Here is a 14,093-nt window from a genome sequence, read left to right as displayed (position 1 = left end):
TTATTCAAAACGCACTAGTCATCTCTAGCGAAAATCTGCCAAGGAGAAAAATATATCCTGAGTACGTATCTCAGGCAACATTTTCAGCATTATCCCTCTGAGGCTTATTTATCATAAAGTAGATTTGCAATTCCACAAGTACTTTTCAGTTTAAAAGCATCCTCTCTCAGTGCGGATGTTATCTGTCATTTGTACAACATTAAAGAAGTAGATTGTCATGTATTTCTAGTGACAATGTTTTCTTGACATGTATATTTTCAAAAATTATTAGTTATTGAAAGACATTTTATATATTAATCTATGTTCATTTGATCCAGATAAATACTATCTATATTTGGAATGCTATGCCCCAGATTTCTTATCTTTTGCCAAGCTTAGATTAAAATCATTAGATACTGACTCCTAAAACTGAAAGCTTATGACTTGCTGCCACTTTTAATTCAAAATAATAATAATAACAAACTATAAAAGAAGTATAAAGAAAGCCAACAGAATTTAATTTTTCCCAGTAGGGTTGATTCACCGACTTATTTCCTTCCTTCCTTTCTTCTTTCCTTTTCTTCTTCCTTCCATTCATCTTTCCTTTAATTTTTAGGAAATTATGTCAAAACAAATATGCTGATGCTCCTGTTCTTCTGTTCTGGTGCTCTGGGCACACCATTGTTCTGCCCAGCGGCCCGTCCAATACACAGTAAAGACTTCCAATATGTTAGCTGATTGACACCTTGGCAGAGAGATGCTGATTCAGTAAACTCTCCTTTCTGCTTGCTAAAGTGGAGCATGATTGCAATTAGATCTTGTGAAAACATTATTGATTGGCTTGCTAAATATCATTTAATAGTAAACAAACTTTGCCTCTGTCGTGTTTGTTGGTTCCAACAACATTCAGATTTCACAAAGCATTTCCTTAGTGGATCTTCTGTATTATAGCTGTTTTAAGTCAAGATCATTTTTACATTTGTCCAAATTTAAATCTTTAAAAAAAATTTTTAAAAATAGCATCTGTCATTGAAATGACCATCCTGCTTTATCAGATATAATGCAGTTTTTTGGTTGAATTTCATGGGGAGGAGAGATGATATTTGGAATCACAGTTATTTATGGCCATGAAGAGTTTGAACATACCTAACGAAAGATTTTGTATAGAAAGTGTCCGGAGAATGAAATTAATTTCTCCCCTTTTATCAAGTTTTGAAAGCCAGTGGGAGAGAAATGAGAGAACCCTTGTGGAAACAGGCAGACCCTTATCAATCGTTCTCCATGTTTAGAGTCATTCACTAGAGTTTATAAATTTGTAGATTGAAAATCTTAATTAGAAAGCTCATTTGACTAATGACATAAATTAAAAGAAAGTGCCATTTCTATCTGTTAATTAAATTTGAAAATTAATAGTCAGCAGCATGCTAATGAATCTCTGGAAATTGCCACAATTCCTATAAGTGATCCCAATATTTTCCTCTATAGTGTCTGGTCTATTTCAAAGAGCATCTTTGGGGTCTGGTAAGAATTACAAGCATCAGGAAATTACTGAATATTTAATGTTGGGATTTGTAAGCTGGAGAGAATGTGGGACGTAGATGGATGTAACCACTGTCTTCATTAGTAAAGCTTTAGAGTGCCTTAGATTCACTTTTCCTGGGAACTCTAATCCTCTGAAGCAAAGATCCTCAATCTAGGGATCAGGGTTTAGTACTTTGCTGGGCAGTGCTCCAAGTCGATTGAGCCTCCCCTTCTCTCTCTCCCTTCTCTCCTGAGCTGTGGACAAGCATAGACCTCAGGCTGAGCCTGGATTCACCGGTGCCATTTGCAGTGAAGTACAATGGTCTTGCCATAAGAAACTAGGGCACTTTCTTCAGAGGAGGCTCAATACATGCTCAACAGATGGAATCAACAGATATCCTTCCTCCAAAATGATTCTCTGTCTCTCTAGCTCTTGGTCTCCCTGTCTCTCTCTAGTTCTGGGTCTCTCTATCTTCTCTCCCTCTTTCAATTCAGCTCTGTCTCTGCCTCCTCCTCTCTCCCTTACTCCATCCTTTTCTTTCTCCACCCCACCCACACACATACACACTTAAGCTTGCCATATCATGCCTACACACTTCGGTTTACCAACCACATTGCCAGTAAATATGAAAATTAAAAGAATGCAACTTTTCTTAAAAAACTTCAGAGCTCACTGTACTAGGAAGGCCCAGTGCTAGACACTGGCTTTCTTTTGCTAAGGCAATGATTCATCTACAAGTTGGGGTACTCAAAAGACATTTTGCAAAAATAAAGAGAGTAGGGAGACGCTGCTGTCTTTCTACAATCTGTGCTTATCAGCGCAGTCTGAACCACTCTGGCCACCATAAAAGTAAGCCTGTGTGGCCCAAGCCTTGAGCTGGGTGGTTCAAATGAAGGGTTCCTTCTGGCTTTCAAAGTACAGGTTTGAGGGAGACTGGGACAGGAGGATTGCAGGTACCAGGCCTGCCTCAGCAACTTAGGAGACCCTGTTTCAAAACAAAAATGGGCTAGGCATGGAGCTCAGAATAGAATGTCCCTGGGTTCAATCCCCAGTACCATAAAAAGAAAAAGGAGAGGAAAGAAGAAGGAGGTAGGGAGAAAAGAAGGATGAAAAGAATATACACATTTATTTTGTCCTTTTCTGGTGGCCTTGATTGTCAGTGTTAATCAAGCAGGACAACAGATGAATCCTTTAATCTCTTCAGTTCTGGCTGTGGAGGGCTAGATCGGAGGCTGGACTCAGCAGCTCCGTCCTGTTCCCACAGCTGTGGCTTGAGACAGGCATGAGAGCCCTGCACCCGCCCACGGCTTGATCAAGACCCATGTCTCCGCCAGGCGTGGTGGCGCACGCTTGTAATCCCCGTGCTTGGGAGGCGGAGACAGGAGGATTGCGCAGGTTCGAAGCCAGCTGTGCTGGCTTAAGAGACCCTGTTTCCAAATAATAAAACCTATAAAATAGGTCTGGGAGTGTAGCCTGGAGGTAGAAGGGCTTCCAGGAACCCCAGTACCACCAAAAAAAAAAAAAAAAGACCCATGTCTCCACTGCACACGCCTTGCCTCCACCCTTCCCTCTCCTCCCCTCCTCTTCTCTGTGCTGAGTTCTGGCTCCTCCTAGGACTCATCTTGGCATCACTGCGCTGGCCTCACATCTTGCACAAAGGAGCCCAGGGAGGGTTGGGTGGGAAGCGGAAGGGCAGGGCTCGGAGGAGGATGTATAAACACTCACTTCCGAGCGCTCCAGCTGAGTCTGGATCCAGCCAGGGGAGCAGCTAGGCCTGAGTTTTGTTGGGAATTATTAATTTTTTCTTAGCCAGTCTCCTTTAACGAAGGCTGGCTGATTTTTGTCCCACTAGCCTTGAATGTTTCAGACTGGAGCTTTCGATTGCTAACAACAGAAACCAACTGTAGTTAAATTAAGCCTGAATTATAATAACAACAAAAACAACTACTGTTTTGCTGTTGTGTTGGTTGCTGTTGTTAAAAGAAATAACTGAACTTTAGACAAGATGAAGCTCAGGTAGCTTAACTTCAAGAAGCCAGCAGCGTAAAACTGAAATGCAGCGACTCCTATTATTTCCAGGGTGGGTCCACTCCAACCCATACATTCTTGTGCCATTGAGCCCCAGAAGAGGGGAGTCTGATGGGTCCCAGCTTTACTGGGATGAAACTGTGCCCTGCGGAGGTGGTTCCTGGAAGACAGACTAAGATGCTGCCATGGGTGGGGCAGGATAGGCAAACAGCACTGCCGGTGGCCCCCATGCAGGCTGGTATAATGAGACTCCACGCTTAACTTGTACTTTTTAATCTAAAAAGAAGTGTTTCAGGTCACCCTGGCTATTTTTCCAAAAAGAACCACTGTATTTTCCAATCAGCAAAATCACCATAATGACTCAGTCCCCTTAGTGTAGATCTATCCCTAAGAGACAATAATGTCACCCGTTCTTGCAGGAAAGCCAGGCAAAGAGCAGGCAGAGCCTCCCTCTGCTGCACACTGGCTGTGGGGCCTCAAGCAAGTCTGAGCCTCAGCTCCTTCATCTGTGATAAGACCTCTATACGTATATATGGGATCTAGAATGTTCCATTATTAATCTTTTAAGGAAAGAAGTGAGCGTGGTGCCCACACACTGCACAGAAATCCTAGGGAAATGAAGGTTGATCTGATCAGTTTGCTCCCCAGTTTGGGGGCTTGGACAGGGAGGTGCAAGGTGGAGGAGTCTGCCTCTGTACCTCACCAACTCTGCCCACTACAAGGTCAAGTCAAGGACTCTTGAACCCTGCCTTTGGGATTCTGTGCCATTCAAAGAGAAGCATCTTTTTTATGGGTTCTTTTTGAGGCACTAGGGATTAAAACTAGGGGCATTTTGTCTCTAAGCTACATTCCCAGCCCTTTTTAATTTTTTTTGTAGTACTGGGGGTGGAACCCAGAGGCTTTCTACCTCTGGGCTATACTCTCAGCACTATTTTATATTTTATTTAGAAATAGGGTCTCACTAAGTTGCGGAGAGCCTCACTAAGTAGCTGAAGCTGGCTTTGAACCTGCGCGATCCTTCTGTCTCAGCCTCCCAAGCGCGGGGATTACAAGCGTGCGCCACCACGCCCGGCAGTTTCTTTTTAATTTTGAAACAGGATTTCACTAAGTTGCTGAGGCTGGACTCAAACCTCCAATCCACCTGTCTCAGCCTCCCAAGTGCTAAGATTATGGGTGTGTGCCACCGTGCATGGCTTGTATGCTATTTTATTAAAAATAGCAGCTAATTTTTATTATACCCTTACCCTGTGGAGGCAAAATAGTAACCAACTGGCACACAGAATCTCAACAAATGCTTGTCCACACCCTGTGAGCTACAATTGCCCTGACCCCCGTCTTAAAAGGTGGGAGAAGTAAAGCCCAGGGAGGCTCGGCACCTGCTCAGGGAATGGCGCACTTGCAAAAGAGCTTGGATTTGAGCCAGGCTGTGGGACAGCAGAGCCCTTGCTCCTGGACACTAAGTCCACTCCTGCCCTTCCTTAACAGCAACCACGCTTGTTTGTATGGGCTTTTAAAACTATTTATTCTAGCATCTCGTGTCTTTCTTATTTGTGTTGGCATTTCCTTTTTTATTTACTTTTTCAGAGCAGAAAAGGATTTTTCCTGGCTTCTTAGCCTATCAGCAAGAAAGTGGGAGTTGGACCAGTTCCTTTGTAAAGTACGGCCGTGAAGTGCTTGTATTTCTAAAGCTATTTGTGGCTGCTGGGCTGTGGTGATGGAGGGAAGGGCCGAGGAACGGGTCGAGCCGTCGAATGGACTGCCCTTCACAATCGCATTTTTGTTGTTGATTTTCCGTCTTTCATTATGACCTGTCTGGAATTTGGCAGAGGAGAGAGGATTTATGGACACCCTGCACAGGACTGTGCCTGAGGTTGAAGTCTCCTGCCACAGCCGCTATAAGACAACAAAACGAAACCACAAAAATATGGACAGAGCTCCCAGCACAGAGAGGTTCCCGTGGTTATTTTAGAGAGACGGGAGTACATCAGTATTTCGTGTCTGTATGCATGACAGGGTGGGGTGTGGCTGGCCCAGGACCCACTTGCTTTCTGACAGACAGAGAAGCCAAGACAGTTGACATGCCTGGCCAATTAATTTCTGCTGTCACCCGCTCTCCCTGTGGCTGTCTTGCCTCCTGTTTCCTTGGTCTTCAGCCTCCTGATTCATACCCTTGACATTCCGCCCAGCAACCCGTCTGGGGCTGGAAGTCATATCTTACTGCTAGAAAAACAGAGCCCTCTTTTCTAAGGCCCGTAGGCCCCTGTCAAAGAAGGAGGTATGGACTGACCTTGGGTGACGGTGAACGAGGAGGCTAAGAGAGGCTAAGTGACGTCTAAGGTCATTAGTGGCTTGAGTTAGTGCGCTGAGTTACTGCTGTGTACAAGGAAGGAACAGTGTAAATGAAGCAAGGGTTGTGCCCAGGATTCCGGGGTCACCCATCCAGCTACGGGCGCCAGCCAGGACCAGACTTCTTACTCCTTGTTATCGGGCCCCAAGGGAAATCTAGTCTGAGTGACTTGCTTTGAGAGATGCCAGTACTACGCACACTGACTTCCCCTTTCCCATCTTGCCCCACCCAGGCACCTTCTTACTCAGTAGACGGCTCTGCCGGCAACGTCTGCCTGGTTCTTAGGCGTCCTGCACTCATACCACAAATCCTGGGCACCAGCTATGCGTCTACACTGTCTTAAGCACTAAAAAGAAGGAACCAGAGAAAAACACAGCAATGCTGCTTTCCTGGAACGTAGAGTCTAGCTGGAGAGTCAGATATTTGCCCAAGAGTCAATGGCAAGGAGGGATGGCAGCTAGGGAAGGGCTTTGGGGACAAAGAGTGTGGCGAAGAGAACTTATAACTGGCGCTTGGCCCGTGCTGTGGGACACTGGTGTGGACAGATGGGGAGGGAAGGCTGGCTTCCTTGTTAATTGGCTGTTTCTGACTCACCCCTGATGTTCACCACCATCCTCGGCTGGCCTCCCTGCCTCCTCCTGCAGCCCCTTTCATCTCGGGCCACATTCCCGCCTTGTGGCTTTGCTGTGCTTATGCATGCAGCAGTCTTAGTACCTCCCCCACCCCCAGAACTCAGGGGCGGGGCTGGCATGGAAGGAACCACAGCTGGCAGCCCCTGGAACAAAGAGGCACTGTCCTTCCAGAGACTTCTTGGTTTGCCTCAAAACTTTGGTGTTCTTTGAGATCTAGGCTTGTAGACAAGACTCAACGTGTTAGCTGGAGAAGCCACCTGCATTTAGCATGAAAGGTTTTCAGGCAAATTCTTGGGCTCCCTAAGGCACAGAAGGCCTGAGGATTCATCTGGAACTTCTCCTCTGTAATTGATTTTAAAGTGAACTCCAAGGTCTCAACTGAGCTGCCAGGGCCCGGGAAGCTGGCCACTGAACTCTGTGAAGCCTTTGTCTTGCCCAAATCAGAGGGGAGGAGGAAAAGTTTCTTTGGCGCTGGTCTCAGGGCACAGTCCCCGGCTGGCTGGCCCTGTGGCAGAGGTCGTGGTGGCAGAGCCTGGAGGAGGAGAACCGAGCTGTACTCAGGGGTGGTGGGAGACAGAACGAGAGCAACAGGATTAGCCAGGGACAGACTCAGCCCCAACGCCACATCCCTGCGGCCTCCTCCTCCAGCCCCGTCCTCCCGCCTAAGTCCCTAGCCAGGACAGCCATCTAAATCAGCAATCCTTCAGTAGGTTTATCCCCGGATGAGCTTAGGTCTCTGATTCGGTGATTTCACCTCTGAAAATGATTGCTTTAGGGACATGCTTTCAGTGCCTGAGCCTCTGGGGGACATTCCAAACCACGACCACCTCCCTCCCATCTGCGTGAGTGGAGGCCACCTTGGTAACATCCGCCCACCCCAGGAAGGTCTTGTGCCAGAGCATTGGCGGCAGCGCCACCCTCCAGCTGACAGGGAACGCGCCATTGGCCTGCCCCTGGAGGCTGCCTAGGCGCCTTCTGAAGTGAGACCGGCACGCGGCTCAGTGTGTCAGTTGTTTCCTCTCCGTGAATGTGCGCAGCCGCTTCCACGCCTGTGTCACACCCACAACCATGTAGCTGGTGTCCGCCTTCCACGGGGTGAGCAGCGCGCTCCTCACAGAGGCCGGGCCAGCCACGCAGCGAGCACGGCTTCTGCACGCGGGAGGGCCGGGAACAAGGACCAGAGGCCGCCGCGAGGCCACAGGTCTGCAGGCAGGACACTGCGGTTGCCAGAGCGCGCCCTTTCCCCTCTCCTGGGCCTCTGATTGTCCATCTTCAAAGCAGACTGAACAGGACGCCTCTGTTCAGTGTTAATTCACTCTCAAAGTTCCAGCCACTGTGTCGAGGCTGTTGATAGTGTGGGGTGAGGGGACAGGCCCTGCCCATATGGAGTTTGCATTTCAGGTAAAGACCAGATAATTAAATATGCATTTATCTAATTCTTCTTCCTTTTTTTGGTTCTGGGGAGGGAAGCCAGAGGCACTCTAGCTCTGAGGTGCCAACTGTTTATTAATATTATATTTTTCAATTTAAAAACAGAGTCTTACTAAGCTGCTCAGAGTCTTGCTAAGTTGCCGAGACTGGTCTCGAACCTGTGATCCTCCTGTCTTAGCCTCCCAAGTACTGGGATTATAGTCATGTGCCATTAGGTGAGTCATACCTGGCTTACCTAATTCTTATGTATTCCGATGACGATACGCGTAGTTGAGAAGAGAAAATGAGATGCAAACACCCTTTGCCATGTAAGTGCTGTGGGCGGGCATGATGCCAGGCACTCTACCTATTTCAGTAATAGTAATAACAACTCACGTGGCATTTAGGGAGCCGAGCACTGTGAGTGCCACGAAATAACTCATTTAATCCCTATTTTAAAATACCAATATAGAGACTACTGTTACTCCTCCCACCTTTTTTGGTACTGGGCATTCAAACCAAGCTATACCCCAGTCTATTATTATTATTATTATTATTATTATTATTATTATTATTATTTGTTTTTTGTTTTGGTGGTTTTGGTGGTACTGGGGTTCCTGGAAACCCTTCTCCGGGCTACACTCCCAGACCTATTTTATATTTTTTTTTATTGGAAACAGGGTCTCTTAAGCCAGCGCGGCTGGCTCCGAACCTGCTCAATCCTCCTGTCTCCACCTCCCAAGCACGGGGATTACAAGCGTGCGCCACCACGCCCTGCACTTATTATTTGATTTTGAAACAGGATCTCGCTAATTCGCAGAGAGTCTGGCCAAGTTGCTGTGGCTGGCCTCAAACCTGCGATCTTCCTATTTCAACCTCCTAAGTGCTGGGATTACAGGTGTGTGCACCAGCATGCTCTGCTGACCCTCATTTTGTAGATAAGACCACTGGTATACAAATAAGTTAATAGCTCACTAAAATTCACACAGCCACTAAGCAACATAGAAGGAACCCACCGCAGCCCCAGCCCAGAGTGCACACAGGACCTCCCCGGCTCCTGTTATCTTTCAGCCCTTGCAACCACCGGGTAGATACAGCCTTTCCTGCCTCATCTGCAATTCTGCTTCAGTTACATGATGTCAATGGGACCCGAAAACATTAAATGGATAATCCAGAAATAACCTGTATGTCTTAAATAACTTTTATTAGAATGTATCATTATAATTCTTCTGACTTATTATTGGTGTTGTTGCTAAGCTCTGGGCCTAATTTACAGATGAGACTTTATCATAGGTATGTATGTACAGAAAAAAAGCATGGTATCTATAGGGTTCAGTACAATTCCTGCCTTCCCCTAGGGGTCTTGGGACATACCCTCTTATGGAAGGGGAAGCTGTTTATCTGGGGACATACCTCCCCATGTAAGAGGGACGACTGTCGGGCCGTGACTCATGTTTTAGGGATACGGATCCAGCAGTGGACCTAGTCACCTGTGGGAGGTCGCCCGTGGGGGGCGGTGGGCGGGATGCGCGGCACTGGCGCCCCCGTGTGGCTGACTCTTTCCCTGCCCGCTCCCTGCGCAGGTGTTCCTTAAGAGCGACCGCGTGGCGCGCATGGTGCAGAGTGGAGGATGCTCGGCCAACGACTCCCGCGAGGTCTTCAAGAAGCACATCGAGAAGCGGGTGCGCAGCCTGCCCGAGATCGACGGGCTCAGCAAGGAGACGGTGCTGAGCTCCTGGATGGCCAAGTTCGACGCCATCTACCGCGGGGAGGAGGACCCCAGGAAGCAGCAGGCCCGGATGACGGCCAGCGCGGCCTCCGAGCTGATTCTGAGCAAGGAGCAGCTCTACGAGATGTTCCAGAACATTCTCGGCATCAAGAAGTTCGAACACCAGCTCCTGTACAATGCCTGCCAGGTAAGGCGTCGCTCACCCGGGCCAGAGGGTGGGCACACGCGTTCTGACCTCCTGGGCAGCTTTCTGATAAGAGGACTCTAACAGCAAGGCCTATGACTGCATTACTAAAACACTGGTTATATGTCAGCTAGATCATATTCATGAATTTTTTCAGATTTTGAAAGAAACTGAAATAAGCCGTGAGGAGTCTCACGGGTCCTAGGATTGAGCTCTGTGTCTAAGGGGTAAGTTGCCACGGTCAGGCCTGGCTACTGTGTGTCAAGGTGGCAAAAAAAAATAATAATTATTATTATTTTCCAGAAATGGTTCTGCCTTTAAAGTAGGCGATGTTGTCGGTTGAGTCTGCATGTCTTTGGCTGGGGAGACCCTGGACAGGGTGCAGGTCACAGAGTTAACATAAGATGCTTGCAGAAGTCTGTCTTAATCACACACTGTGCTCGTGATGTCCTGAATTCTCCTGTGCAGCTGAGAGGGACACCCCCAGAACAGGCCTGCATCTCCTCTGGATGGAGGGTTCGGGAGGCAAGCTAGCCGACATCTTGGTTCTCTGATTACCGTTATATCATTCATTCAACAAATATCTGTTTGCTTTCAAAGACTTTGAACTTCTTAGTTGTTTTCACTGAAGAACATATGCACATTCCCAGCCCCCAGCCCTACACATTATCTTTCTGCAGCCTCCGCAGGGGCCGGGAATCTGCATTTTACTCCAGGAATTTCCTTCCTGGTAATTTTGCTCCCGTTCCTGAGAGCGCTTGGAGAATCCAGCTGTGCTCTGGAGTCCCTGGGCCAATGCGACCCGCGAAGGCAGGCAGAGTTAAGACGTATGCTTTAACCCTGTGACAGAGTAGTCTTCATCTGAGACAAGAGTTGAGGAAGAGAGCTTGCCATGTGAGAAGGTCTTTATTTGATGTTGCCAAGTGGAAAAATCCAGCCGTGAAACAGAATATGCAGGTATAGCCCCACTTGTATGGGGTAGAAGAAGACAGAAATAGTCCTGGGTGGGTAAAACCCAAAATGTCCACTGTGTTCATCTTTGTGGGGTAACATCATGGCTGACTTTTATGGTGTTTCATGTGTGCCTTTCCATGTATCCGAATTTTCTGACTTAATCATATGGTCATTTGGCAAATGGAAACAGATACCCAAAATCTCAACAAAGAGGCAATCAGACCAGTGGGCTAAGGAGAAAATTATCCTCTGAACTGTTTTCTGGACTTTACTGATTCCACCTTCATGACTTTTTGCCATTTCCAAGTGCCACCTGTATGATTGTTTATTTAATATTCCTTATGAAACCAATTCCCAGCTTCCTCTTTTAACCCATCTGTATCTTGAGAAGCAATGTATGTGAAATCGCAGCTTAGATGTAGATCATTTTTTCTAGTTCATGACATTTTTTCTACCAAGATATACAGTAAAATGAAACAGACCTAATAGAATTAATTTAGAAGCTCTTCCTAAGTGGGCCCTCCTAGATCAGCTCACACTACCAGTAATATGCGAGGCCGGTGGGGGCAGCCTGTGTCCCCAGATCCTGAGGTTGGTGGGACAGAGGTCTCTTGAGTCCATTCTCTGGATAGCTTCATGCTGACCAGAGCACATGAAATCTCCCCGGCCTGCACAAAGCATAGTATAACTTCCCTCCCTCCTGCACCCTTGCCAGGGGATGCTGTGCATCTTATCTTACAGTCAGATATCAGAATCATAGATCTACTCACTGTCTCACAGACTACACTCAGTTCTGCAGAAACCTATCAACACTGAGGGGGCAGGAATAAGAAATCACATTGCTTTCATCCTCTTCCTGCTTCAGTTGTGGCCTTTTTATTTTCGTATCTTCTGCCCTCATTTTTTTTAAAAGGCAAAGCAATTCCTTCCAAAACCAAAAATGTGTATAATGTTCTCCTTCTGTGCCCTGTGCCTCCGAGGCAAGCTGTAATCTGATTTCTGCTGCTGCTTTCTGGAAGTCCCCGTGGTCTGTCTTGATGGGGACCTGCCAGTAACTGCCATTTTCATCTCAAATGAAAAATGGCATTTATCAAAGAGCCATTCTACCACTTACACACCAGTTATCTGTGGTAACATGAGCTGCACCCATCCAAACGTAAGAAAACAGCAAGAAGGCTTAATGTGTGTCTCCCTATTTGCACGGGGAATTTTTAAAAGTATGTTTTATTTATTTGGGGACGTATGGATCAACCTCACCGAACAAGTCACTCATGCTCAACATAATATCTCGTGTAAAATAATTGGCAGCTCATTATGAAATCAGTGTTGTTTTTATTTTTCATGGGCCCATGGGAGGATACAGTCAATTATGTAGCTACTTGCAAGTTGAATTCTAAAGCTAACCAAAAAGAGAGAGGGGGCGGGGGGGGGGAGTTATCTATTTGAGATGGGTTACATCGCCTGAAAAATCAGACTAAGACAGTCCTGCTTTTCATCTTCATGAAATGCAAAGTTGATGTGATGCTGATGATAATGATGATATAGTATTTAAAAGCATTTTTAAGGTGCTCTGTCTCTCTCCTTTCCTTTAAGTGGCCTCCAAATTGGGCATTGAGCCGATAACCAGTTACATCAAGCGTCTGCTGCTCCTTACCCTCTGCTTAATGATACAAGTTATTCTTAGTCCCTCTTTCTAAAATGTATGGGCCTAAGAGATACATGAAAAAAGTGTTCAATATCACTAGCAATCAGCAAGATGCAAATCAAAACTACACTGAGATTCCATCTAATTTCAAACAGAATGGTAGTCATCAAGAAGTCAAATAATAATAAATATAGCGAGGATGTAGGGAAATTAGAAATTGCCTACACTGTTGGTGGGGTTGCAAACTAGTTCAGCAGCTATAGAGATCAGTGTGGAGATTCCTCAGAAAACTAGGAATAGACCCACCGTATCATCTGGCAGTTCCATTCCTGAGTATCTTTCCAAAAAGGTTGAAACCGGAAAACTACCGTAATATATGCATATGCATACCCATATTCACAGCAGCACAATTCACCATAGCCAAATTATGGAACCAACCTAGATGTCCATCAACAGATGGGTGGATTACAAAATTATGGGAAATACACACAGTGGAATTCTCCTCAGCAATGAAGAAGAGCAAAGCTATGTCATTTGCAAGAAAATGGAAGGACCAGGAGAACGTTATGTTAAGTGAGGTTAGCCAGTCACGGAGAGTGAAGGGTCATATATTTTCTCCGGTGTGTACAGTCTAGGGAGTCATCGGGATACTAGCAGGACTCCAGATAATGGAGGAAAACCCACAGTGGAGCCAGGGAGGTGGTCTAGGGCAGGGGTGGGGGAGAGTGAGGTTCATTAGTGGAAATACTACCATCGACTGTGTGACCTAAGTGAAGACGCGAGTGTCAGTTCTGCTTCCATGCATTGGGAGGGAGGGAGACAGAGAGGCCCAGAGGGGCCCGGCACGTGCAGTGTCAACATGATTTACATTATGATGTGAGACCATAATGCACCAATAAAAGCACGTTATAAAAAGAAATAAATAAAAATAAAATGTATGGTCCTTTCCCTTAAAAATACCCCAGAGGTGCACTTTAGAAAGAGGTAAACATATAACATCACATTTGGCTTTTTTTTAATATATTGGTGATTAAACTCAGTGGTACTCTGCCTCAGAGCTACATCCCCAACCCTGTTTTATTTTTATTTTTATTTATTTTTATTTATTTTTATTTTTTTTATTTTTTATTTTTGGTGGTACTGGGGTTCCTGGAAGCCCTTCTACTTCCGGGCTACACTCCCAGACCTATTTTTTTATGTTTTTATTTGGAAACAGGGTCTCCTAAGCCAGCGTACGCGGCTGGCTTTGAACCTGCGCGATCCTCCTGTCTCTGCCTCCCAAGCGCGGGGATTACAAGTGTGCGCCACCACGCCCGGCTTTATTTTTATTTTAAAACAGGGTCTCGCTAAGTTGCTGAGGCTGGCCTCGAGCCTTTTGACTCTCTTGTCTCAGCCTCCCTAGTACCAGGATAGCAGGCATGGACCATCATGCCTGACTTCATCACATGCTTTTAAACTCAAACAAACTCTTCTTAGTTCAACAACCCAGCTAGGGTCCAGAGTTTATGGAAGAGTATGAGAGTTCAGAAAGTCAGCTCTTGCCTTGTGGTTCAAGTCCGTCCCTTGGCAATGCCATTTCTGGTTGGTCCATACTGATGGCGCTCTTAGCCCCAGGAGCCACCCCGTGGCAGCGCATCTCTGCCTCCTCTGCGGTGTCCTCTGG

General features: G+C 46.4%; 1 protein-coding gene across 16 annotated transcripts in view; it reads left to right on the top strand.

The window, feature by feature from the left end:
• CADPS (calcium dependent secretion activator) overlaps positions 1-14,093 on the top strand; it is a gene marked incomplete at both ends in the record, with an annotated part of 501,631 nt that overhangs the window by 109,838 nt on the left and 377,700 nt on the right. For all 16 annotated transcript variants that reach the window (XM_080714889.1, XM_080714888.1, XM_080714885.1 and 13 more), the window contains one exon: positions 9,502-9,834. In XM_080714889.1, the coding sequence (XP_080571015.1) occupies positions 9,502-9,834 (333 nt within the window). The remainder of the gene's footprint in view (positions 1-9,501; positions 9,835-14,093) is intronic.

The sequence above is a fragment of the Muscardinus avellanarius genome (genome assembly GCF_963383645.1).
Source record: "Muscardinus avellanarius genome assembly, chromosome: 18".
Lineage (NCBI taxonomy): Eukaryota > Metazoa > Chordata > Mammalia > Rodentia > Gliridae > Muscardinus > Muscardinus avellanarius.
Note: the sequence above shows the minus strand (reverse complement) of the source record. Positions and strands in the feature narration are given on the sequence as shown.